This window comes from Pyrus communis, chromosome 2 (assembly GCF_963583255.1).
Source record: "Pyrus communis chromosome 2, drPyrComm1.1, whole genome shotgun sequence".
Classification (NCBI taxonomy): Eukaryota; Viridiplantae; Streptophyta; class Magnoliopsida; order Rosales; family Rosaceae; genus Pyrus; species Pyrus communis.
Genome location: NC_084804.1, coordinates 10,171,443 through 10,197,622, shown reverse-complemented (window position 1 = coordinate 10,197,622; position 26,180 = coordinate 10,171,443). Strand labels below are relative to the sequence as shown.

The following is a 26,180-nucleotide window of genomic DNA, read 5'->3' as shown; positions in this document are numbered from 1 at the left end:
ACCTATTTGGCTAACCTCAACAGCTTAAAACCTCTAACAAATCAAGATAAAAGGAAAATTACTTCTAATGACATGTTTATTTACTTGGAATTGGAGAGTCATAAATCGAAAAACTCATGTCATGTTTATATACATGGAATCGGAATAAGAAGGAATTAGAATGAGTAGGAATTGGGTTATCAAGGATGCATGGTGGACATGAAACGGAAGGAAACAATTTCATGAAGTGTTTACTAACCGTCAATAAATGAAATGAAAATTAAAGGTAAGCCAAATGAAATGTTTACTAACTAGCAGAACTAACAATGTACATTAGTTATTTTATTTTCGTAAACAAAAAATAACATCTGTTGTTCACTAGAATACCCTCATACAAAATAAACTTTATTTTTCAACATTAGAAAATGTAAGGGCCGCATTGGTGTATAAAAAATAATAATTCTCAATCATCCTTTTCCATTCTCACCTCCCCCTATATATTATCATTCCTTAACAAATAATTTTCTGATGGGCCACATAGTTTTTTTTTTAGAGAACTTTAACGAAAAACTTCAAATACTGTTTACTTTAATGAAAAACCACATTTTTACACTAAAAAGTCAATCACAGTACTATTCACTTTACCCATTATTTTGTCCTTATCATTAAAACTCAAAAATTTCAAATCATTTTCATTATTTTTTTTAATTTTTTATTCCTTTATCCAAGTAAACAAGGGGAATCCTAGAATGATAGTGATCCTATTCATCTCGTTCATTAGTAAACACGCTCTCATAGTCTCATGATTACGAGAGAAAAGAAATGTGAATGAGATCAACCAGTTTCCATAATCAATCAATTCGTGATTGTTTTTTGGTTATTTGAATCTGATTACGAATTATAAAGGGGAACCCACTTACTTTGTAATCCGTTTGCTGCTACGTAACAACAGGGAGTTAGAAATCTAAATTATTTCAACATATGGAAGTTAAGATCTTTTCACTCTCAAAGTGTAATGTGCGCTTATTCCTATACAAATTTTCTCAATGAGTTTTAATATCATTACTTAATACAAAATTTATTTTATCTAAAGAAATCTTAGCTTTTTTTTTATTTTTTTTTATTTTATATATATATATATATATATATAATTTTTTATATAATGATATATTTACACTAATACGGTGGTATTGAATTCGATGTTCATGAAATTCGAATGAAGAAAAATCCTATTAGACTGTAGTTTAAGTTTAAGTGGAAAATTTCTATTAAAAATTCTTAGTTTAGACAACAATAGAAAAAAGAGAATAAATATTAGATTAAAAAAAATAAAAGAAATCTAACATTAAGAAATATCATTGTCACTCATTTTGCCATGACGTACAATTTCTCAATGAGTTTATGTATCATCACTTAATCCAAATTTTCTTTTATTTAAAGAAAGTCTTTATGTTTTTATTAATTTTTATACAACGGCATATTTATACTAATACGGTGGTGTTGAATTCACCATTCGTGAAATTCGAGTGAAGAAAAATACTATTAGACTATAATATACGTTTAAATGATAATTTCTATTATTGTCGTGACATCATTCTTAGTTTAGACAACAATAAAAAAAAAGACAATAAAAGATTGGATTAAGAAAATAAAAGAACTCTAACATTAAGAAGATATCATTGTCACTCATATTGTCATGACATACGAAATGAAATTTTGACCATCACCAAGATAGGGATTTAAAAAGACTAAACAGTCCATTGATTAACATGTATTACAATGGAGTATAATACCGGAAAGAAACTCAAATTGACATGTGGCATAAAATTCCCCCACGTGGAGCATCCTCTTTTGACTCCACACTAAACCCTACAATCAAAAGTCAAATGACTGAAAACACTCCAAAACCAACCACATTGCCTAAAGGCAATAGGAACATATTCTTTGTGGCACAACAAATTTGCAGAACATATAAAGTAGAAAAGTTGCACACATTAACTATGAAATTATATTCCCAAACATAGCAATAATACATGAACATATGCTACGTGATTTTAACAAAACGATATTTTAATTATTCCAACTCAAAAAAAAAAAAAAAAAAAAAAAAACTTCCGTCGTCGTATTCACTTAAAATGAACATATTTCATTTGATTTTAACCATAGAATACGAACTTGATGGGTGAAGTGGAAAATTGCATCGGGTGTGTTCTGTGATCATCGTATATCACTAAAGCTCAAAGGAAATTTTTATAGGATGCCAACAAGGCCAATATTGCTTTATGGCATAGAATGTTGAATGGTCCAAAATCAACACGTGCAAAAAATAAGTGTAGCAAAGATAATAATGCATCGTTGGATGTTCGAGCACACAAGAAAGGTGCGATCAAGAACTAGTAAAATAGGAGTGGCCACAATTGAAAATAAGATGAGAGAAAATCGGTTAAGATGGTTTGGACATGTGGACTAGAGACCTACAGATGCTTTGGTTAAAAGATGTGACTATGAAACGGAGGCTCAGGGCAAAAGTAATAGATGAAGAATTGGAAAGAGACTTTAAGAAAAGATATGAAATACTTGAAGTTAACGGAAGACATACAAAACCAAGCGCAGTGACGTTCTATATTATACATCTAATCCCATTTAGTAGAATAAAGTTTAATTGTTAATTAAAAAAAAAAAAAAGACTTAGAATTTAGTTGCAAAGGAATCGACACACTTTGTTACCCAACCTGCGTAAACTAAGCCAAAGAACAAATAAATTTAATTTTTACTGTTACTGACTGTTAGAAATATCAGAAAAACAAGTTATAGTATTATCCATTCTTATATAAAAACAAATTAAAATAGAAAAAGAAAAACTCAAGGGGTAGTTTTGAATGACATATGTATATCTGTTACACTTCAACAAATGACATGAATGACTGTTACTCACTCTTGTCTCTCCTCTCTCAGAAGCGCAAGACAAAGAGCCAAACCCAAAATAAAAAACCACACAGAAGAAAGAAAATAAGAGGAGAGACCGAGAGAGAGAGAAGGGTTAGAGCATTTAGCGAAAGAAGCCAAACCCAAAAGCCAACTGTTTGCTCCTCCCAACACTTCCATCCATCTCCATTCTCCATCACCACTTCAGCTCTCAGATCATTTTCTACTAAACCCATATTCATATTCCTCTTCCAACCATTTTCTTTTCAATCATTTTTCGTTTTTGTTTATTTTTGTTCAATTACGCTCTAAAATCTCAAAAGCTCTAATAAACCCTCATTTGCAGAGGGACAGCAACCTACACAGAGCACAAGAGCAACAAATAAAGTTTTATTTTTTTATTTAATTCTTATAAATTTTCAATCTTTCTTATTGTAGAAGCTGCTATTTTTTTCCCTTCCTGTTTTTATAAAAATCTCGGTGGTGGGTTTTGATTCTATGGCTGCGGTTTCTGAGATTTCCGGTGAGGCAGCCTCTGCCAAAAACTCCAACTTGGATTCAATGTCAAAACCCATTTCTAAATCCAAATCAGAATTCGATGTGCAGAAGCTGGTGGATATGTTCACCAAGCTCAACCCTTTAGCCAAAGAGTTCTTCCCTTCATCTTATTCTCCCCAGCACCATTCCAATTTTGAAAACTCTTTCAATAACAATAAGCTCTCACCCAATGATAATCAGGCCAACATTCGAAGGGTACTGATCATTCTCTTTTGATCTCTTTTTGTTTTGTTTTGTTTTTTTTTTTTTTTTCGTGTAATTTGAATATAGGGTTGGTTTTATATTTTGTTTTTCTTATGAATATGAATTATGTAATGGATTTGAGCTAAACGGGGCTTTTCTATTTGTTGTAATTTTTATATAATGTAATTTGAATTGGGTTTATCGTTGAATTGATAATTTGGTTGCTATTCGGGTTGTCGGTAGGCGAGGTTCTTGAGTTCTCTGCTGCAACAATTTTTTCCTTAATGATCATTAATTTTCAAATGGTTTAGTGATTGCTGATTATGATATAAATGAACAGGGTGTATATGTTCCAGTATTGTAACTGCATCTGTAGTGTCGGATTAAAATTCAGTTGTTTACTGATATAGTTTGAATTCATGATATCTGTAGTGTGTGATTAAAATTCAGTTGTTTACTGGTATAGTTTGAATTCATGATCTGGAGTTCGAGTTTTTATTTGTTCTTGTTGTGAGTATACGAATTCTATGTATTTGTTGGGCCTTCAGATTGTCAGTGTATATTCTGTTTCGGTTGGGGTGGTGTGTTTGTGTTGGAAAGTCGCTGCACATTTGGTTAGCAGAGTCTTTTGGGATATGCATAGCAATCACCTTCATCATTCGGCATGGAGTTCTATTTGGTGCACTTTTTCAATCATAATTATGTTTCTGATCATGGTCGTTATTGTTATTGTCATTATGACTATGATTTTTAGTAATTTCACTATACTGATTTAGTTGTTGGAACTCTTATCAACTGAGACCTTTAAACGACTTAGCTTGAGAAAAACAAAATTGACAGTTTCATTAGGAAGTTGCTTGCGATAACTATACACATGTAGTTATTATTTTCCTTCATTATATTTTGTTATACTAATTTGTACCTTTCTTGTTTTCCAGAGAAGAAATAACTTTAATCAGGGGAAGCGAAGACTTAGTGGGAGAGCTTTCAGAGCTGAGCGGGAAAGTAATATTAGGCGAACAGTATATGTTTCTGATATTGATCAGCAAGTAAGTGAATTATAAGATCTTGATTCCTGGATTGGGTTTTCTTTGCCTTTCTAGTTTCAATCAAATGGCTGTTATAAAAACTCTCCTTTTCTTATATAGGTTACCGAAGAGCGTCTTGCTGCCATATTTAGTAGTTGCGGACAAGTAAGTTGCATTGCTTTCCCAGATTATGTTTTCTGATTTTACAAATTGTGGTTATTCAATGTAAATTCAGAACTGGGGCATCCTTTTCTTTTCTTTGCTTTCTCTAGAATTTTGTGGTTCAACTTATAGAGCATGAATTCTATAACAAGAGTTTTTTTCCTTCGTAAGATTAGCTATCATCCACTTCTTCCTGAAATGAAAACTCTCATGTTCTGTGTTGCTTACTACTATCATTCCTTTCTAAACAATGAGGACTGAGATCATGTGACGAAGTATATTGTATTAGTGTTCGTGAATGCCATTTGATTATCCTCTGCCAGTTTACATTTACGATTATTATCATTGAAACTTTTGGCATAAACAAGTTTATTTATGGTACCTTGTATGCAACACCTGTACGAAATGACATATTGAATTGATCCACATCCACACATGGGTTCAACATAGTTTGAGGTTGCTTTGATATTCTTTCTGGCTAAGAGATTTTGGTGTTTCTATTATTGGCTCTATGTTAAGCTATGTATCATGCCTTTATTTTCTTATTGATGTTAATATAAATGAGATTGTACTATTTCGGACTATAGTTCTGCGGGACTTTGGTTGGTAAATATCTTTACATTAAGAGGAAAAGAGCTTTCTTCTGTATTGTGGCTATGGATTATTGTCATGAGACTCTTGCTTTCTAGGGTTTATTCTTGAATACAGTCTGACTACAAATGGGTTATTAATTTATAGTTATTATAAATGAAGGGGTAGTCTAAACTTTACTCCCATCACTTTTTCTCCTGCTTTGTCGAATGTTCCATATTAGTCCCTGTATTTATTTCAGACATTGCCTCTTTAAGTTTTTAAAACTGTTTCAGTGTGGTCTGTCAATCCAGATTTATACTAACGTGAATGAAAGTTGCTCACATGCTTGCCATGTTAACTCATATCCATGTGGTACTATTGTCCTGCTCATTTGACGACGTTAAGGGTGGTGGAAGAAGATAAAGAGCTTGACTTAGTGATCCTGTTTCCTTTACATGATCTATGAGGGAGTTGAGGTCACGTAAAGTTTCCAAATTTTTAAACTAAATGTTATCCAGGAGAAAGAAACACAATAAAAGTTAATCTTGCTGTCAATTTCCAGTTCAATCTCACATATCCATGTGGTACTATTGTCCTGCTCATTTGACGACGTTAAGGGTAGTGGAAGAAGATAAAGAGCTTGACTTAGTGATCCTGTTTCCTTTACATGATCTATGAGGGAGTTGAGGTCACGTAAGGTTTCCAAATTTTTAAACTAAATGTTATGCAGGAGAAAGAAACATAATAAAAGTTAATCTTGCTGTCAATTTCCAGTTCAATCTTAGTTTCTCAGATGGATAATTCTATTATCTTGGTAACTGAAACAACAAAGGCTTTTTCTTAATAGAGATGTTTCCCTAACTGATTTTCTTTTACTTGAATACGAAATCATATCAGTTGTCTTTTACACATTACAGAAAAGACTCACGATTTTCTAATGTATGCTTTTCCACGTTTCCAAATCCAAATAACCTTGTTTGCAGTTAGTTTTGTTTTTACGGAAAGAGGTGTAGTTTCTCTTGCTGCATTTCTAATGCTCTTACATACCCTCTTACATACTTTTGTTGCTCATTTGATGCATTTCTAGTCCCTCCTATCTAACTTTTTGTGATCCATTTCTTCATCACTTTGCCTAAATCCCTTGGAATTTGGAAGTCCTTCACCCAAACATACCCTAATTCTTTTGGCATTAGGAATTGTTGTTAATGCCATAAGCATTGTTGTTAATGTCAAATATGTAACTTAGGTCTTTTGCAAGGATAATAGGGTCTAATAACGTGGTTTCTTTTTCCTCAGTGTTTATCACCTTAAATGGAAGACCTAAACTTTTGTTGTAATCTTTATATTTGAAGGTTGTTGACTGCCGGATTTGTGGTGATCCGCATTCAGTACTCCGTTTTGCATTTGTGGAGTTTGCTGATGAGCGTAAGATTTTTATTTTGGTCTGCAAGCCCTCTATAACATTTTATGATTGCATGTATAGCATGTTACATGGTAGTTTTGTCATACAGATGGTGCAAGAGCCGCTTTGAGCCTTGGTGGGACTATGCTTGGGTACTATCCTGTCAGGGTCTTACCCTCAAAAACTGCCATCCTTCCTGTGAATCCTACATTCCTCCCCAGGGTATGAATAACTCTTAAAAATTTTGGCTTTATTTTCTTAATGATGTGTGTATTAAAGTTTTGATAAGGTTTCACTATGAAGATTTTTGCTCAGAAGTTTTTTTATGATTTCATTTGCAGTCAGAAGATGAGCGGGAAATGTGTAGCAGGACTGTGTATTGTACAAATATTGATAAGAAGGTATACACTATTCCTGTTTTACCAGAATGAAATTTTTGGTTTCCTCAGTGCATCCTTGTTCCCCATGCATACATATACGGCAGTTGAATAACTGGAATCTTCGATAATTTTCTGTATGTGCGCAGGTTGCTCAAGCTGAAGTCAAGAATTTCTTTGAAACAGCTTGTGGTGAGGTAGGACGAGTTCCACAGCTGTTATTTATTTATGGTTATTTAGGGTTGAATGGTGTGTGTTATTGAAATTGACTTCATATTGATATCTTTTTAAAACTTGCAGGTTACTCGTTTGAGGCTTTTGGGGGATCATGTGCATTCAACTCGTATAGCTTTTGTTGAATTTGCAATGGTGAGCTTACAATATTAAGGTTAATGAAGATTAGAGTCAAAGTTTTGTTAAGATATGCTCATTATGTTTCGGTTGAATCTGCATACTGCTACACTATATTTGATTTTTTTCCGTTTGCGTTTCTATTTTGATTGCAAATCATGTGGAAAAGTGATATCTGGTCCTTACTTCTTATTATGGTGCCTAGTATATATGTACAGACATAAGATATGCTCATTATCTTTTTTGGTCCGGTCTATTTTTGCGGTTGGCTGAGGGTTTTTTATGTCACTATGTTTTCGTATGCTAATATGTATTAAAAAAATAAATGAAATGGCATATGTTAATTGCATTCCAAAAGTAACTTCATGAACTGCTTTTGTATTAGTGCATTGAGGAGTTTGGGAAGCTCCTATTGGACTGAATACCACTTCTTGTTGTTGATGGTTTTCTTATTAATTTTATACTGCTTTTAACTTCCTTCTTTTTCTAGGCTCTGCTGCGTATTCTTTGGTAAATAGCTTTGAAGTCTAGGATCTAAGTTGTTTCTCTGAGAAAGGTTCCTTTTCCATTTATTGAAATATTTGTTTTTATGTAAGAGAAGTGGGACGAAGATTTTGTTGGGAATAAATTAGGATCCATGCTATAGAAATCTGTCATTTTCTCAAATGATGCACGCAGATTCATTATTATTTTTTTAAATCCGTGCATTGTTTCCTCCTCTTCTCCATCCCATTCAGCATGAGGATAAAAAAATCTTTTATGTTTGCAAGTGTAAGACACTTTTGTAGAAAAAAGATTTAGAAATAAGAAAAAAAGGCACTTTGCTCAAATGTTCTAGCATTTGTTGCTATATAGCTCACATAATGTATTATCGGGAATTTGAGCTATTGTTCCAAGTAAAATGGAATTATCTTTGCCATGGTGGAAATGAGCTTGTGTAATAGAACTTCTGTATATTAGGTTGTTTTGGAATGATTGAGCTCGTGTATTATCGTCACAGTGTGTTTTTATGTGCTGGACTTAGCACTTCTGTTGTAGTTCTTTTGGGTTTGACACTCGTATGCCATCTTCTATCCTTTTGTCATTGTGATATTCGTTTAACTTCAAAGTATCACCATATCTGCTTACTAAGGGACATCCACACATTATATGCTTTGGCAGTATTTCATTTATGAAGACTGGCATACTTGTGATATGACATAATGAAGAAATTTCAAAAAAAAACCCGATACGTCAAAATTTTCTTCTGTGCCTTCTTGATCTTTCCATTAGAAAGCTAGTATTTCCATCTTTGATTATGGTGTGAATGTGTGGAAGTGTGCATGTATGTGGTGATTTGAGGTCCATTCTTCCAGTGTAATTCGTTTTATTATTACGACTGCATATGGAGATTTATGTGGCATTCCATTAGATGTTTAGCAAAATGTTCTACAGGAATTTAAACTTTTTGGCTGTAATTCCTCAACACAAATGATCTTTCTCTTGAAAAACTCTATTGCCTTGCTCTTTTTCACTGATAACAGGCGGAAAGTGCTATACTTGCGCTCAATTGTAGCGGAATGGTGTTGGGAGCACAACCCATCAGGTGTGGTCACTGATCCAATGAGGTTTGTCGTAATTCTTCGAGTGATTCAACATTCTAATATCTTGCATATATCGTAATTCTGTAGGGTAAGTCCTTCAAAGACTCCTGTGAGACCACGCGTTACTCGTCCATTGCATTAACCAATACCACAAGAAAAGATCCGTGGATGGAGCTTGGAGGGCTTTACAAGTCTGAGGAACTTTGTTGTTTTGTCGTCTATTCCTTTCAGTATTTCCATCTTTTCCGTTGCAGTTTACCCTGCTTCAGTTGAAGTTTTAAAAGATGGTTTGGATCTTGGCAGTCGTACATTTAACCTCGTCGTTGTTTTTAAAGTTCTAGTTCAGTTCAGTTCTGTTATGACTCTTGAGTATGTCCTTTCTCACACTGCACGCACTCGAAAGCTTAAATACCGATTTGTGTTTACTGAATAAATGTTGCAATGCTCCAGTTACCAATTCTCTGGTTAAATTCTGATGTGATGTAATTCTAGGAGGGTAAAACACCAGGTGACTAAATTGAGTGTTGTATCCTGGGAGGCCGGGAGTGTTGAGAAGCAGAAGAACTATAACCCTGGCGAAGAACTAGGTTCCCTTCTATGCTTCGCTAACCTTTTCCTTGTTTGTGAGATGTTTTGTGCCTTTTAGGCTACAGTTTTGAGCTGTAAAGGATTTTTCGGCTATATCCGACATCGAAATCATCGATGACGGACTGCAGTAGGAATTACTCGTAGCTTATTTTATGCACAGGTTGTCTAGTGAATATAGCAGACCAAGATGGGTCGTGTCTGTCTACCATCTCTTGTAAGATTATTAACTAGGCGGAAATCATATCACAGTAGCAATTGAACCGCTTACCTGAAGAAGCCATTGAAGCCAGGGTTATAGTTCTTCTGCTTCTCAACACTCCCGGCCTCCCAGGATACAACACTCAATTTATGGGGCTTGAGGCTTTCTGTATTGCGTATCAAATGTGAGAGCAGGACCCTAATTTGTACTGGAAACAATGGTGTTCAACAAGGACGCTTCCCATTATATAATCCTTATCAAACCAATCCTTGGCACCACAAAACTATAGCAGCCATATCAGCTTGAAACAAACCTATTCTTATCTAGCTATGAAACTGCCTGTATACATTCCTTAATAGCTTACAAGTATAGCCAATCCTAATCTCTTATGATTCCAGACTTTAAGCACGTGAAAAACAAGTGTTGGCTCTAATAAGACTTGCATTCTCCCACTAGAGCCAACACTTGTTCATCACAGTACAACATAACATGGAATCCTAGAATTAACAAAGTCCATGGTAACAAGTTTTTGTCATTAGTACTACAATTCAGTAATATTGTTCTTTACTTGTAAGTGAGAGGTCTTAGGTTTGATTCTGGCCAAAGACGAATTTGAACCACATTATTGCTAGCCTATTGTGAGGCTTAGCCCATTCTCACACACCACCCTGTTAGTGTAGATAATATCGATCGTTCAAAAAAAAAAAAAAAAAAAAACACATCCAACACTTGGTCCTCTTTGTAACTGAGAAAACAGTTCATCTCAATGTTGTGTTTCAAGGGAAACTTTAAACAACCAACAGCAATCAACTTTATAAGTTAAGAAGGCTTTATCATCAGTGCTTCAATGCATATTTTTAAAACTTAACAACTTGTATTTGAGAACATAATGACTGAAAGAAACATTAATACACAACTCGCACGAATTTGTTGCATCAAAATCAGCTAACACTCCCATCCTTGCAATGCGTTTTTTTGAAGACTACAACTGGGACTGGTTTGTTCAAAGGATCTGAAATCATAGAACCTTCTCTTAATTAATCAATCTTAACCAATCCTACCACCACCTTTCTCAAGCAATGAGATACTTGATACCCAAGTTTCTTGTTGCAGTCCACCTCTATATGAACATTTGTGTTTGTCCCAAAAAAAAAAAAAAAAAAAAAGAAAAAAAAAAAAAAAGAGCATAGGCCTCCCCTTCTTTGGGCCTAACAACTTTCATACCAAATATATATGAATGAAGAGTTTTGGGCAATCACTTAGAAAGGAAAATGATGAAGTTTTGTTTGGAAAATTGCCTACTAGCAAGACACCTCCCTCGTCAACTCCCTCGACCGGAGACTTGGGGGACTCCTACTATATACCACTACACCTTGGTACTCAGAAATTTCGCGACTACATAGTGCCTTGGATTTTTCAAGTCCTCAACCGAGAAGTTTTCCTCACTCAAGAAAATAAAAAATTCAAAGAACTTAGTGAAGGATACCTTAGTGTATTTAACACAACACGTTGAATGAAGTAAAGCTTATTTATTGATATCTTCGATAAATTACAAATACGTGCATACACATGAATCAAAACAAACAAACAGGAGGGCGCCTTCACAAAGGCTACTCAGGAGAAGTCTCAACACTCGGCAAAACCCCAGAAATAGGAGGCACCGGAGGGTGATTATTTGGAGCCTCAGTACTGGGCATAACCCCAGAAAGAGGAGGCACCAGAGATTGATCATTTGGAGCTTCAGTATGTGGTACAGCCCCAGAGGACGAAGGCAATAAATGCCTTTCGAACAAACTCACAAACCTCTGATGATCATTTAAAATCTGACCCTCAGATTCCTGTAACTGGTCAAGCTTTCTCTTCATGGTTGTAGAATAGCTATGTGCGAGCATGTGCAACTGTCTATTCTCGTGCTTAAGCCCTCTGATCTCTTGTTTGAATCACTTCAGCCGCCAACGATTTAACTTGGCGGGTTCGAGCAAATAGGCGTTGGACCATATTAAACACAAAACCTGCACACTGAACACTGAAAGCCAGAGAATCCTTAACAGCCAACTCATCGGATCGTTTGGAAAGTAGTCTGTTGTCTTTGGGAGTAAGAAGATTCTTGGCCACCACCGCAGCGGTCATATCATTCTTCATCACAGAGTCCCCAATAGTAAGGGGACCAGTAGGAGATAAGAAGGATGAGCGTCATATGTTATCTTGAGGAGACATGGCTACCTTTTCTACAGCATTCAAGTCCAAACGACGGTCGTACGGGCCAGACATTCTCAGAAAAGATGAAGAAAAAAAAAATGAAGTACAGTAAGTCTCAGAAGTACGAAAATAAGAAAAAAATTCCTACAAGCAATAACTTTCAGAATGGACTCCTTGAACTTAATTGTTGCTCCTATAAAAGAAAGAGCCAGATCTTCAATAGGGCTACTTGTTCAAAAATCGAAGAGGCATCACTCTCCAAATTTCGAGAAGCGGATTTCCTGGGCTAAAATTTATTAGCAATCTTCACACGCGACATTAGTTCCTCAGATACCAAGGACAACTTTGCCAAAGAACTCTAACAAAGTTAAGATAGGTAAATGTTGAAGGCCCAATTACCCTACTATTACCCACAAGGATAAAGGAACAGCACCACTACTTGATTATTGGAAAATCCTTATGTGTGTCAACCTCTGTGCTCCGTGGCAAAGCAAACTTGCAAAAATGCCCAACTTTTCTTCACATCTGAGAAAACACTCCCAACAAGATTGCTTGCCCAGAAATCGAAAAGGCACCGCTCTCCGAATCTCAAGAACCATATCCCCAACAAGATTGTCTGCTCAGAAATCGAAGAGGCACCGTTCCCCGAACTTCGAGAAGTCGGATTTCATTGAATAAAATTTGTCCACAATCCTCACACGCAACATCAACTTTCTGGATACCACAGACCACTTTTTCAAAGTGCTCTGACAAAGTTAAAACACGTGAACCTTGCAGCGACCACTACATTGTTTTGACCGAGAAGGGTAAAGGAACATCATTACCACTTGTTGTTGGGACAATTCCTATATATGTCGACCTCCATCCTCCACAGCCAGGTAGACCTGCCAAATAAAAAAAAATGCTCAACATTTCCTCACATCCAAAATGGCCCTCCCAATCTAGCCTCTCGAAATACTCTGTTTTCTTCTCCTTTGATAATACCCATGCCAACCAGCCACATCAGAGCAAGAATATCTCATATCATCAGGGTTGAAAGCAAGAGTATCCCATATCATGCTTTTTCCCTGTCTTTTCCTTTGCCCTTACTCTTACATGCAAGACAAGGAGAAATAATGCAATCAGTCGGAACCTAAAATCAAACTTCCAATCTAGAACTGATCGCCCGGAACCTTTGCCTGGTCGCTTGCCTAGCATTGCTCTCGAGTACTCATCCTTAACTATTGTCAAGGTCATGAATTCCTTCGGCAAATACCTCAGAATAGTTGGTACGATATTGGCTCTTTACACTGAAGCTGCCAAGTATGGATGAGTCATTGAGAAGTCGTGCTCTGAAGAACCATTTAAATGCAAAGGTTGTGCACTATTTATGCTATACAAAAGATTGAAGCAGAAGGTTCAACGGCTAGCTAAAACAGATCACTACAGCATGACGCCTTTCTTGTGGAACCTCACAATTCAGACGGAAGAGTCTAAGTCAAATCCAAGCTCGGCATCATTGCTCTAATTGAAAAGATCGAGAAGCCTCAACAGCCTTTTGCTAGCACCGTCGTCGAAGAACAAAGCTTTGCCATACCACACCTACTACTTTGTCAAACAGCAAAAGTATCCCATATCATCAAGATCGAACATACTCCAGGTTTGACGGACTTGTTTTGACCCTCAAATTCTGGAGTCGGCTCGCTCCTTTGGAGAAAACCAGAAAACCCTCCAGCCCAGTTCAAGAATACACATGTGGAAAGTCAAGTACAACAAAGCACGTGCCGATTCGTCCATCTTCTCCAAAAACAAGAGTACCTCATATCATCTCTTCTCCCTGTTTCTTCTCTTTATCCTTATTGCTGAATGAGAGACAGGGAGAATGGGCACAATCAGCTGGAACCCAAGATCAACCTACTGATCTAAGACTGATTGCGTAGAACCTTGATTGCTTAGCTTGTCTGTCACCTCCTTTGGCAGATCTCCTCGATTAGAGACTTGGGGGACTCCTACTATATGGTTTGTATCGCACTTGACCAAACCTGAAACTACAAGTAAGCTTCAAATGAAAATGATACATTACCTTGTGCGTCAATGCCAACCAAAGATACCACTCTTGGATAAAGGAAAAGTACTTCCAAGAGAAGATGCCACATCTACTTACAGGACAAAGAAGGCAAATGAAGGCTACACCACACTTCGGTACTTGGATGTTTCGTGATTACTCAATGGCTTGGATCTTGCAAGTCCCCAACCGAGGAGCTTCCTTTACTCGGGAACTTAGGGGAGCACTGTTTGTACCATACTTAACCAATCCCGAAACTACTAAGCACCGGTCAATAGCATACCGTCAAGGACCCACAAGACTTTTCCTCCAACCAGGAGGCCAATCACAACACGACACATGTCGGTATGAGAAGCCAATCACAGCGCGACACGTGTCGGTATCAGAGGCCAATCACAACACGACACGTGTCAATGTCAGAACAAAGCTAGAAACTCTCTTCTATAAAAGGGGATCATTCTCCCACAATAATCCCTAATGTCATTTGTACTAAACTATTCACTAGAACTCACAAAAATAGAGTTTGAACCTATGTATTTGTGTAAACCCTTCACAACTAATGAGAACTCATCTACTCCGTGGACGTAGCCAATTTGGGTGAACCACGTACATCTTGTGTTATTTGCTTCTCTATCTCTATTCATTTACATACTTATCTCCACTAATGACCAGAGCAACCTAGCGAAGGTCACAAACTAGATACTTTCTGTTGTACCAAAGTCCTCGCCGATTTTGTGCATCAACAATTTGTTTTCCAGTAACTCACTAGATTTGAGGTGCACTTGTTCCTCTAAGACAATCAAATCTAGTGATATCTAATTGAATTCAATTATAGAGACCAAACACGAGACACGGGGCTTGTAGTTCAACTGGTAAGAGCATTTATTGATATAGAATTAGAGTCTCGTGTTTGATCCCCTCCTCTTTCAGTGTATACCAATGAAAACAACACAACCACTTGAGCACTGATGAAATTCCACTAGGTGGATGAAACTGCAGGAATAATTGGATTTATAATAGATATTGATTACATTTAACTATGATATATGCAAAGTTGTCTATAACTAGATCCACCAGCTGCTTAATTCATGTTTCTTTGACACTGGACAATCAAAACTAGGTGATTTTCTAGCTACAGATTTATGATTAAAAGATAAACATGGGGTTTGTGAGCCATAAAACTTGAAATCATAAAGCTAATTGAGCTACAACTATAAGCAAGATGGAGGGGCTTGTAAGCCATAAGAGGCTCCTTTTGCATAAAAGCAGAAGGAACTCAAACGTTCTCTGGGATTGGAAGGGGACAACTTGATGATGTCCAGCACTACGTTCTTGCATGGCCTGCTTTTGCTGCATCGGAGACTTACGGCTACTTCCGACGAGGAAGTTCCCCATATGTTTTTGTATGTAACGTCGCTGATTTGCACGTTCGAAGAAGTCTGCACACAAGAAAGAAGAAACCCCTTGTTCAATTAAGTTCATTTTTTTTTTTTTTTGTCGAATAATTGCAGTCTAAATCCTGTGACGAATAAGATCTAAATCATGATTTGAACACTGCTATAGGGTAATATTCTTTTATCATCAGATAGACACAGTTTGATGTTAATTCTTAACTGTTAATCTAGGTCACACCTTCAAATTAGATTCTACTTTCTGCTCAATAGTCCAGCAACATAAAAGTCAAATTGTTTTGAGAGATATTCTCTTATATTGGTACAAAATAAGATCCTCTTACATATATTTTAAGTTTCTTCTTCTTCGACATTGAGCGTTTTAAATTCAGGGTTATTTAGGTATGTATTTATAAAAATAATAAAACAAAAGCAGAAAATGAAATAAACATAAACACCGTATCAACATAAAAAACATCAATAGCTAGAGATTTTTTTTAATGAAGAAATTAAATTTATAGGAAAATTTTCTCTTGTAAAAATAAGAGACATGTTATATTGTTCTAATATTGGTATAGACTACTAATTGCGTGGAAATTGTTTAACTGCATAGCCTAATTAATTGTTTGTCTCACAACTAATAGATCAAAACCCTAATTAGAAAATATTATCATGTATATATATAGATATATATATATATATGTATTTATTATATATCTATTTTCTATAGGGAATGCAAGAGACTAATATATATTAGCTAGGAACTGGGTTCATGTAAAATATATACCTGTTGATTGCAAGGAGGGTTGGGGCAATATTCTTGATCGATTGTAATGGGATTCAGAACATCATCCATAAAAATGTCTTGGAACGTAAAATTCGAAGCCTTGCTGGTATAAGGAGAAGCCCAAGTTTTGATCCTCACACCATTCTCCGTTCCCAAAAATGTGCAGTTTTTCACCACCACTCCTACCACAGCGTCTTCTTTGTCATGCCCTCCTAGGCTTCCGATGCTGATTCCATGCCCGGGACCGCACACAACTTTAGAAATGTGGATTTTCTTACTTCCGGTCACCATTGCTACGCAGTCATCGCCCGTTGCGATCGTGGAACGTGCGATTCTAATTCGGTATGAGCTTCCGATCTTAATGCCATCGGTGTTCGGACTGTCTGCTGGAGCTGAGATTTTGATTTTCCTAAAGTCCATGTTGTGGCATCCGAAAATTTTGAAATGGGCATTCTTGCTGTCGTATGATTTTATGTATTCAACTCTTGCGTTTGTGATGAAGTCAAAACTCAAAGACTGATACGATAATATTTGACGAGACAGAACAAGATGTTAAATTGTACTAGTGGAATAATCAACAACACAAATACTATGTATTTAGAGGGCATATTCAAGAAATATAGCAAATTTTTAAGATAAATACGTACTTTGATGACATATGTGACAATTTATCTTTAATATTTGGTAACACAGAAATTAGTGACTCCAAAAAATAAAACAATTGGTCAAACAAATGCCTAAAAAAGATCGCTTTTGCATTGCGCAAACAATGCCTAAAAATATCACTTTTGCATTGCCTAAACTTTTTCATAAGGCAAAATAACCTTATCAAACTTTCCTAGGGCTTTTTTGCCAAGCCAATTAATTACCTCATCCTTGGAGTAAGTTTTTGCTGATGTGGCGCAGCAAAAGGGATGTGGAGATGCTCATGTGGTTATAACATGTAATTGGTACATATTACGTTGTACACAATAATTTTTCAAAATGGGTACTAACGCATATCTTTCAAGTTTTTTATCATCTAGAACAAAAAAAAGTAATGCATATCTTCTAATGTCTTTATCTAGTTGCCACCTAGTACTACAGTCTAGTGGTAGTCATTTTCACTTGTAAGTGAGAGGTATTAGGTTCGATTATCGCCAAAGCCACATTATTTCTAGTTCATTGTGAGGTTAAGCACGTTCCCCTCCCCTTATTGTAAAAAATATCGTTTGTTTAAAAAAAAATAAAAAGTCTCTATCTAGTTTATCACATTTTCTGGCCAAATTAGGCAGTTAATAAATATATAAATTAAGATTTGTCACAATAAATAGTAAAATATACCTATTAATTGTCTCCTAATATGGTCAACTGCATTTTTTTAGCACTACTCATTTAAATTAGTAGCAAAATAATAGGACATGAAGGAAGAGCCTACATTAATACATTTCCATTTAAAAAAAATGAGAGAGAAGTTCTATCAAGAACTTACAATAGGAAGAGCCTGGCATTGGGGATTGGTTTTGCAGTTGTTCAGATGCCAAGCCGAGGCTCCTTGGCCGTCCAAGGTACCGCCTCCGGTCACTACCAACTGATCGATGTACCGGAAGTTTATCCAACTGTCAGTACTAAATGTTGATGGATCAATTGAAGCCCTCAAAGTCCCCTCAATCAGAAAGGCAATCGGACCATTGCATGGACCTGAGAATATCACTGGATACAACTTGAATGTACCTCTGGGAACCACAACCCGTGCCCTTCCCTTCCATTGACATGCTTCTTTCCATGCTTCCAGAAATGCCTAAATTCATGTACTCGCAGAAAGTTATTGTTAGTACTTATAAACATAATTATGTAACAAAGGAAAATAGAAGATTAGGCGACATTAGCTCCTTCATCGGGGTAAGAGATGACCAAAGGCGAAGGGTCCACACTCTTTGCTACCCAAGAGTCATAGAGTATAAATAAGAAATTGCAAGTCATACAACACAAATAACTACCTTGCTGTTATCAGCTTCTCCACCTTCAACAGCTCCATAATTCCTCACATTGAAATACTTGGCTTGATCCAGACATTCTGTTACGCATACCAACGAGAAAAATAACAAGAAGGACCTACCTAGAGAAGATATGATCAAACCCGTACCCATGTCTCCTTTTCTACTTATATTTTTGGGTTCTTTATCTTTATCTTCCTCCTGTGTTTTGGGCTTCTTGCAAACCTTCTTGTATATATATAACTTATGTTATATTGTTCATCGTAGGGTTTGCCTATGATGAAGCGATAAAAAGATTTGTTTCCTCTTAATATGATGATTTTGGTTCATGGTACGGTCCTTACTTTTGGTATTTAGTTTGAATGTTTTTCCTATTTAATCTTATATTGGACTATTTTATTCTCTTTTTGAAAATATCTAAAGATGGAGGATGACTAATTATGTAATCGAATAGAGATATGGGTAACTGTAACATTTTATAAAATAAAAAAAATATCATCTCGTACAATTAAACAAAATCTAACTGTAACATCCCACATCGCCTAGGGGAGTGATCCTTAAATGTATATTCTCATCCCTACCTAGCACGAGGCTTTTTGGGAGCTCATTGGCTTCGGTTTCCGTAGGAACTTCGAAGTTAAGCGAGAAAGGGGCTAGAGCAATCCCATGATGGGTGGTCTCATTGGGAAGTTGCTCGTGAGTTCCCAAAAACAAAACCGTGAGGAAATGGTAAGCCCAAAGCGGACAATATTATGCTACGGTGGTGGAGCGAGCCCAGGAAGTGATTCGTCTTGGACCGGGATGTGACAATATGACATGATTGCTCTAGCCCCTTTTTCGCTTAACTTCGAAGTTCCTACGGAACCCGAAGCCAATGAGCTCCCAAAAAGCCTCGTACTAGGTAGGGATGAGAATATACATTTAAGGATCACTCCCCTGTGCGATGTGTGATATTACAATCCACCCCCCTTAGGGGCCCGACATCTTCGTCGGCACACTTCCGGCCAGGGATTGGCTCTGATACCATATTGTCACATCCCGGCCAGGGACGGATCACTTCCCGGGTCCGCTCCACCACCGTAGCACGATATTGTCCGCTTTGGGCTTACCATTCCCTCACGGTTTTGTTTTTGGGAACTCACGAGCAACTTCCCAGTGGGTCACCCATCATGGGATTGCTCTAGCCCCTTTCTCGCTTAACTTTGAAGTTCCTATGGAACCCGAAGCCAGTGAGCTCCCAAAAGACCTCGTGCTAGGTAGGGATGAGAATATACATTTAAGGATTACTCCCCTGGGCGATGTGGGATGTTACACTAACAATAATTTAAACTAAATCTACAATATTTTGGAGGAAAAAAAAAAAGTAATACAATATTACCTTGATAATTTTTAGTGGTCTCGACTTGAGGATAACATACTAAATAATTCATTAACTTTATAATATAATACATTATAAAAATTTCATATAGGTCTCAAGTCATTAAATTGATAATTTTCTATTACTATGACCTTTGTTTATTAACTAGAGTTTTTACTTGGTTAAATGTTCATAAAATGGAATAATGTAGTGTTTTATACAATCTACTTTTGGGAAAATAAGTAAATTCATAAATTTTACATGGTTAAATAAATAAATGGAATTTATTTTTACCCCATAGACATAAATTAATATGGTTGAGAATAAAGACTTTTTATAGGGGTAAAGATGCATATCGCAAACCCTTTGACTCAATGGCAAATAAAAATCAAAATTTGACATCCAATTAGATATTTAAAAGCTATATACGTACGGTTACGCCTATACACATTCTCTAAGAAAAAAGGATATGAAATGAAAACTCTCTCAATTTTTGTTTTTATTAAATTTTGGATTATATACTTTTTTGGCTTGATAATCTACCTTGCTTTGTGTTGCCAAGAATGTATATAATCTTAGGTGGTATAGTGTATTAAGATTTATATGAACTTGATAAATGCTAAAGAAACTCTCTTAAAAGTAGGACTTTCCATGGACTCTCCGCCAGCTTATGTCTTTTGCACATTGTTTTACAATGTTGGCATGAGAATTAACTTTAACTGCAAGGTGGCAGAGAGTCCACATGGAAAGTCCCACTTTGAACGAGTCCCCTTAACATTTCTCATGAACTTTTGTTGAGTTTTTAAAGTGATAGACTTTTGCGGATTTAGTAAATTTTTACGACTATTGTAAACTCCATAAAATTCCATAGACTTTTAATGATATACTTTCGTGGAAAATAAAGGATTTAAATGATAGACTTTTGTAGAATTCTAAAGAGTTCAATGCCAAAATTTTACAGAATTTCGTGGATTGTCATGAATTTTTAATGACCAATATATTTATAAGCATTATTATTTTTAAAGTTTTCATTATTGAAATGGTGATCCTAACCATGACAAAATGGTCTTTGATGGACGTAGTAACAATTGTAGTGGAAATGTCACATTGTGACTATGGGCAAAATGGTGGTAGTAAAGTTGGTGTCTTTGGTGATTATGGCGGTGGGTGGTGTTGAGATGGTGGAGTAGGGATGGAGGCGTTGGTGACGGGGTGGTGATGATAGTGGTAGAGGTGTCGGTGGTGGTCATAATAGGGGTGACGATGATGCTCATGCTAATGACGGTGGCGGCGGTTGGGGTGGAGGAGGTGGTCACAGTAAGGTGGTGGTGGCTACATGATGGTGGAAATGGTCTTAATGATAGTCATTGCATTAATATAGGTGGTGAAATATATCATAATAGAATTAAGAAAAATGAAAGCTGTCAAAATCTTAGGGGAGAGAGGTTAGATTTGCTATGACAAAAGACCTACTATAAAAGAACTCCAAGTTCATGAGTTTTTAAAATATTTTAAAATATTTTAAAGTAGATGAATTTTGAATACATATGGACCTTGTAGACTCACAAAAAATCATAATTGAATACCACAAGATTTTCATAGACATTTTAGAAGTCATAAAAAGTCTTTATTCAATACATGATGACTTTCATTGACTTCTTAATACTCTATATTGAATACACTTGAATTTGAGAGTTAATCAAAATCTATCAAACTCCATATACAATACACCCCCTTAGTTAGCGGTGTTTATTTTTTCAAAAAAAAATCATATTTAAATCCCCTCTTCCATCAAATAAAAAAAATTCGTGACCCGAAATATTGTAGAAATACTCTTGCTAGTGTACATGGACCTAGCTAACTGTAAGTTTCTTTATATAATGATAACTTTCGTACCTTTTAACAAAAAAATGTCGAACTTGAAAACTAACGAGTGTTTTAGATAATTACATTATGGTGTAGAATAACTTGCGGGTCAATTATTCTTGTGATAAAGACATGTACGAGATAGAATGATCGAAATATGTCAGATAGATTATAGAATGATCGAAACCGAGAAACATTCGAAGTTTTAGCTAGGATATTATTGTATTTTTAGTTTTCTTGGTGAAATAAGTTTTTATATTTTATATTTTAATTTGTACTAACATCATCTATGTTAAAAAGTGGTTCAAGTTGTAGAGTGTTCTCGTTAATAATTTTAGAATTTACAAAATATAAGAGATTAACTTAAACAAGTAACCATAACAGAAGATGTAGTTTCAACACTTTTAGAGGCGAGGCATGGATATCAATTTATTCTTCTTCTATCGATGTGGGCGCGGGGTCCAGTCGTAGACATCATGACGCGGGAGCTTCTTCTTGTTCTCATCCTATGTGGGATTCTTGCGTGGTCGACATGGTACAAACAACATCATACGTCATATCTCAAATCGTGAAAACTTCATCTTTACACCGGTGTTATGTTCAATTCTATTCTCATTCAACCTCACTTTCATAAAAGTAATATCATACGTAGATATTGTGGAGTAAAAAATAATCCAAAAAATTATAGAGGCAACATGTGAATTTTTGGGTTAAAAGATGAGATTACTCTCGAGGCACACCCGGATTCCCACGCGCATCAATCAAGAAAGAGTTACAAGTGATCAATAGGGAATTTATTCAAATTCCCTTCATCAATCCCTTATTGATTTAATTCAAAAGGTAACTCTCAAAACTTCCTATTTAATTTAGGAATAATTGTCATGTCAACTATTCTCCCATCACCACCATAAATAGCTGGCGACCATCCTCTCCCTAAGAGCAACTCCACCATGTGGAGTAGCCCCAACAACAGGCCCCAAAACAAAGGGCAGTAGCCTGAGCAACCATGTCCAAGCCATCCGGGTGATTGCACAGAAGCGGGTGAGAGCAAGAGGGCCGGCTAGAATCGCTGGCCCAAGAGCCCGAGGTGGGTATGATGCAACGCTGGCATCATGGTGACGTCAGCCCGGTTTTAATATTTTTTAGTCAGGCGTGTGGGGGCGCGTCCTCGACCAATTTCAGATGTTGTGGCCGCACGGCGCGGGCTTGCGCAATGTTACCGTTGGAGGCCACGTGGCAGTTCCTCGTCCATTGGATTGAAGTTATTTAGGATCCGATTACAGGTAATGAGATGCAATTGCGAGAAATGTGGAGTCTTATTCATGCTAATTATCTTGAGAAAATTGGTGGGAAAAGAACCAAAGAATCGATGTTCAGTCGTTGGAGAATACTTAGCCAATCGTTTAGTATGTGGAGAGACGCCTTGGCACAAGCTAGTAGTAATCTTCGAAATGGAGAAAATTTAGCGGATTAGGTAACAATATATTATTCATTTGTTTGTACTATACCCAAATTTACATTAGCTACTTTGATTATAATTATTTCTTCTCCCGCATTGTGTAGACATTTCAAGCACAAGCTTGGTATAACGCCAAATCCAAAAACCAAAAGCAATCATTCACCCGATGGGAATGTTGGAATATTATCAAAGATTGTCCTAAATTCAGAGTTGTGCTTGTCGGTCTAGAAGTTTTCATGAACAACACCCTTCTACACTTTACGCCCGATCATGCCTCGAATGTTCATGAAGATGATGAAGAAGAAGTGCTTGAAACACCCCTGCTGAACAAGCATTGGGGTTGACCTGTTATCCAATTAGACCTCAAGGTAAGAAGACTTCAAAGAGAAAATGGAGTGTTTCCAAGAATGATTATGCAAAGTATATGGAAGAACTTGCTCGCCAAGGTGAATTGACTTTGGTGTGGGAAATGGTTAAATTTGAGGCTGATAAGGCTATAAATGAGGCAAAAGCTGCAGTTGTTAAGAGAGACTTTCAAGCTAATGAGAGAGAAAGAGAGCTACTTAGGCAAGAAAAGGAACAGGTTAGAGAAGAAAGAATAGCTCAACAAGATCGTGACATTATGAACATGCCTTTAGAAGGGAAGTCTTTGAATTCTAAATATTTTCGGAAGTCGGAGAAAGCGGACGTGGTGCGAATGAGGTGTGCAAGAGAAGCAAAAACAAGAGAAGATGGTCCTAGCACGACAAGAGAAGATCATCCTAGCACCACAAATTTGTTAGGTGATGATGATCCATTCACGAGCCCATAATTTGCCAATCATTTTGTTTGTAATCGGAGCCCATAATTTTCTAATCACTTTGAGTTGTAATTTATTATTTATTGAATTTAATACTTTTTTTAAAGTAAGAGTAAATTAAGAGTAAATTTATTTAATTTGGTAATTTATTTATACTAAGAGAATCTTTATTCAAAGGACATAAACACACCAAATAAAGTTACATAAACATACCAAATAATAAAAAACTCACTAAATGAACAAAAAAAAAAACACACACCAAATAAAATTAAATAAACACGCCAAATAAAAACAAACACACTAAATGAACTTACGTATCTTGAGTTTGTTTCAATTCCCACTGATGCTCTATCAAGTCAATTTGCCGGGTATTGTGCATATATGGCCTTTGAAGTGCAGTATATCGTTAAATGAGTCTTTCATTGTAACGTCCAACCCTTTCTAACGGCTCGTGTTGCACGGGTTTTTCGGTGGCTTCATGAGCATAATATATTTGTGTTCTGGAATTGTTCATCGTGTTTGGCTCATACTCATCAACGACATCATAATCGTACTCATCTTCCACAATCATGTTGTGAAGAATGATGCACGTCATCATAATGGATCGAAGCAACTCTAAATCAAACATTGTGGCAGTACCCCTGACAATCGCCTAGCGAGCTTGGAGGATACCAAAACAACACTCCACATCCTTCCTGCACCCCTCTTGATAGCTTGCAAAGTGTTTTTCCTTTGCACTTTGTGGACGTGGCACTATTTTGACAAACGATGACCACCTTGGGTAAATGTCGTCTGCTAGGTAGTATGGCTCATCATACTTATGTCTGTTAACCCAGTACGTGACTTTTGATGCATTTCCTTGTAGGATATTGTTGAACACTAGGGATTGGGTAAGGACATTGAGGTCATTTTGAGCTCTCGGAACACCGAAAAAGGCATGCCAAATCCATGTATCAAAAGATGCCACAGCTTCCAAAATGATACTTTTTGCACATTTTCTGTCCCCATAAGCGCCTTGCCATGCACTTGGACAATTTTTCTAGATCCAGTGCATAAAATCGATGCTTCCAATCATCCTAGAAAAACCTCATATCTCGATCTTCTTCAGAAGCCTTTACAAGTCCATCTCAGTAGGTCTCTGGAGGTACTCTACGGTGTAGATAGATTTGATTGCTCCACAAAACCTTATAAGGGAATCAAGAATGGTTGATTTCCCCATCCTCGCTATCTCATCCACTTGTCTGTAGATGATCCATATGCAATCATCCGAAAGATAGCAGTAACTTTTTTCTTAGGAAAGAGACCCATAACACCAAAAGCATCGTTCTTTTGCACAAAGTAAGAATCATAGTTGCAAATAGCAATCATGATTTTGTTGAACAAATTTGGTTCCATTCTAAAACAACGTCTAAAGTATGTATTAGGGATCCATTCTAAAACAATATCTAAAGTACGTATTAGGGAATGCACTGTTACAGACAAAATAATCGTCCAAGAGCTCCGTACCTCGCCGTTGCCTGCTTCTATCAAGGTTTGTGGAACGGCTGGGCCTGCAGATTTAAATAACAGCTTGGATGACTCGACTGGAATGTGAGGCTCTGGCCATTCTTGCTTCGTCATCTCTCCTTCTACGCTTTTCAGCCTCTTCCATCTCATTTTGGGCCACTTGGAGATTGAACATTCCTTTTGATTGGTTAAACAATTCTTTCTCTTGTTGATCGATTTCCCACATCATATTTGAAGAAGAAGACATTGTATGAAGGAAGTAGGAACTATGAATAATGATACAGATTTTGATTTTGGTGAAGAATGAAGCAGAAACTATGAATAATGATAGAGATCTTGAGAAAATTGGTGTGAGATTTCTGAGGATGGATGATGGATTATATGGAGGATTCAGAAATGATTAGGTTGTAGATAATGCTACATGGTATGTCGTCATTTGTTAAAAATCTGATTGAAATCTATCCTCAAAGATTATAAACAGATTGTGACACGTGGCATGACGTGATTGGTTAAAAATCTTATCGAAAATCTATCCTCAACAATTCTGAAAAGGTAATGACATGTGGCACGACGACATTGGATAAAAATCTTATCGAAATCCATCACCGATAATTATCTTTTCGGATAATGACACGTGACACAACGAGAACGATTAAAAATCTTCTCCGAAATTACAAATAAACTTATTTTGTATTATTTTATAAATAATTAAAAAAATACTAATATTGTATTGCCTATTGCCAAGGCTATTCAGTGTAGGGGTGGAGATGCAAAAGGCAATTACTATTCATTAATGGTAGTTATTGTTCACTAGGTGGATTAAGTAGTGAATAACCCTAGGGGGCCTTAACAACGGTGGAGTTGCTCTAAGGGTTAACCACCCTCTTA

General features: G+C 36.4%; 2 protein-coding genes across 2 annotated transcripts; one reads left to right on the top strand and one right to left on the bottom strand.

Moving 5' to 3' along the window:
• Positions 1 to 2,917: 2,917 nt before the first annotated feature.
• LOC137726464 (polyadenylate-binding protein-interacting protein 9-like) lies at positions 2,918 to 9,532 on the top strand. The gene is made up of 10 exons (XM_068465398.1): positions 2,918 to 3,657; positions 4,584 to 4,694; positions 4,794 to 4,838; positions 6,761 to 6,833; positions 6,920 to 7,032; positions 7,152 to 7,211; positions 7,337 to 7,384; positions 7,488 to 7,556; positions 9,062 to 9,123; positions 9,209 to 9,532. Exons 1-10 carry the CDS (start codon positions 3,403 to 3,405, stop codon positions 9,261 to 9,263), a joined length of 891 nt encoding a protein of 296 aa, XP_068321499.1. The 5' UTR covers positions 2,918 to 3,402; the 3' UTR covers positions 9,264 to 9,532.
• A 5,830-nt stretch (positions 9,533 to 15,362) lies between these two features.
• LOC137724723 (exopolygalacturonase-like) lies at positions 15,363 to 18,458 on the bottom strand. The gene is made up of 6 exons (XM_068463437.1): positions 18,428 to 18,458; positions 18,309 to 18,385; positions 17,801 to 18,109; positions 16,330 to 16,845; positions 15,802 to 15,807; positions 15,363 to 15,590 (listed from the first exon to the last, which is right to left on the bottom strand). Exons 1-6 carry the CDS (start codon positions 18,456 to 18,458, stop codon positions 15,363 to 15,365), a joined length of 1,167 nt encoding a protein of 388 aa, XP_068319538.1.
• Positions 18,459 to 26,180: the final 7,722 nt, after the last annotated feature.

Coding starts and splice junctions, on each gene's coding strand:
- LOC137726464 (XM_068465398.1), top strand. CDS start 3,403: ATGGCTGCGGTTTCTGAGATTTCCGGTGAGGCAGCCTCTGCCAAAAAC. Junction 4,695..4,793: donor TTTCTGATATTGATCAGCAA/GTAAGTGAATTA, acceptor TTTCTTATATAG/GTTACCGAAGAGCGTCTTGC. Junction 7,033..7,151: donor ATCCTACATTCCTCCCCAGG/GTATGAATAACT, acceptor TTTCATTTGCAG/TCAGAAGATGAGCGGGAAAT.
- LOC137724723 (XM_068463437.1), bottom strand. CDS start 18,458: ATGGGTACGGGTTTGATCATATCTTCTCTAG. Junction 18,110..18,308: donor GAGAAGCTGATAACAGCAAG/GTAGTTATTTGT, acceptor ACATGAATTTAG/GCATTTCTGGAAGCATGGAA. Junction 16,846..17,800: donor AATGCCAGGCTCTTCCTATT/GTAAGTTCTTGA, acceptor TTATCGTATCAG/TCTTTGAGTTTTGACTTCAT.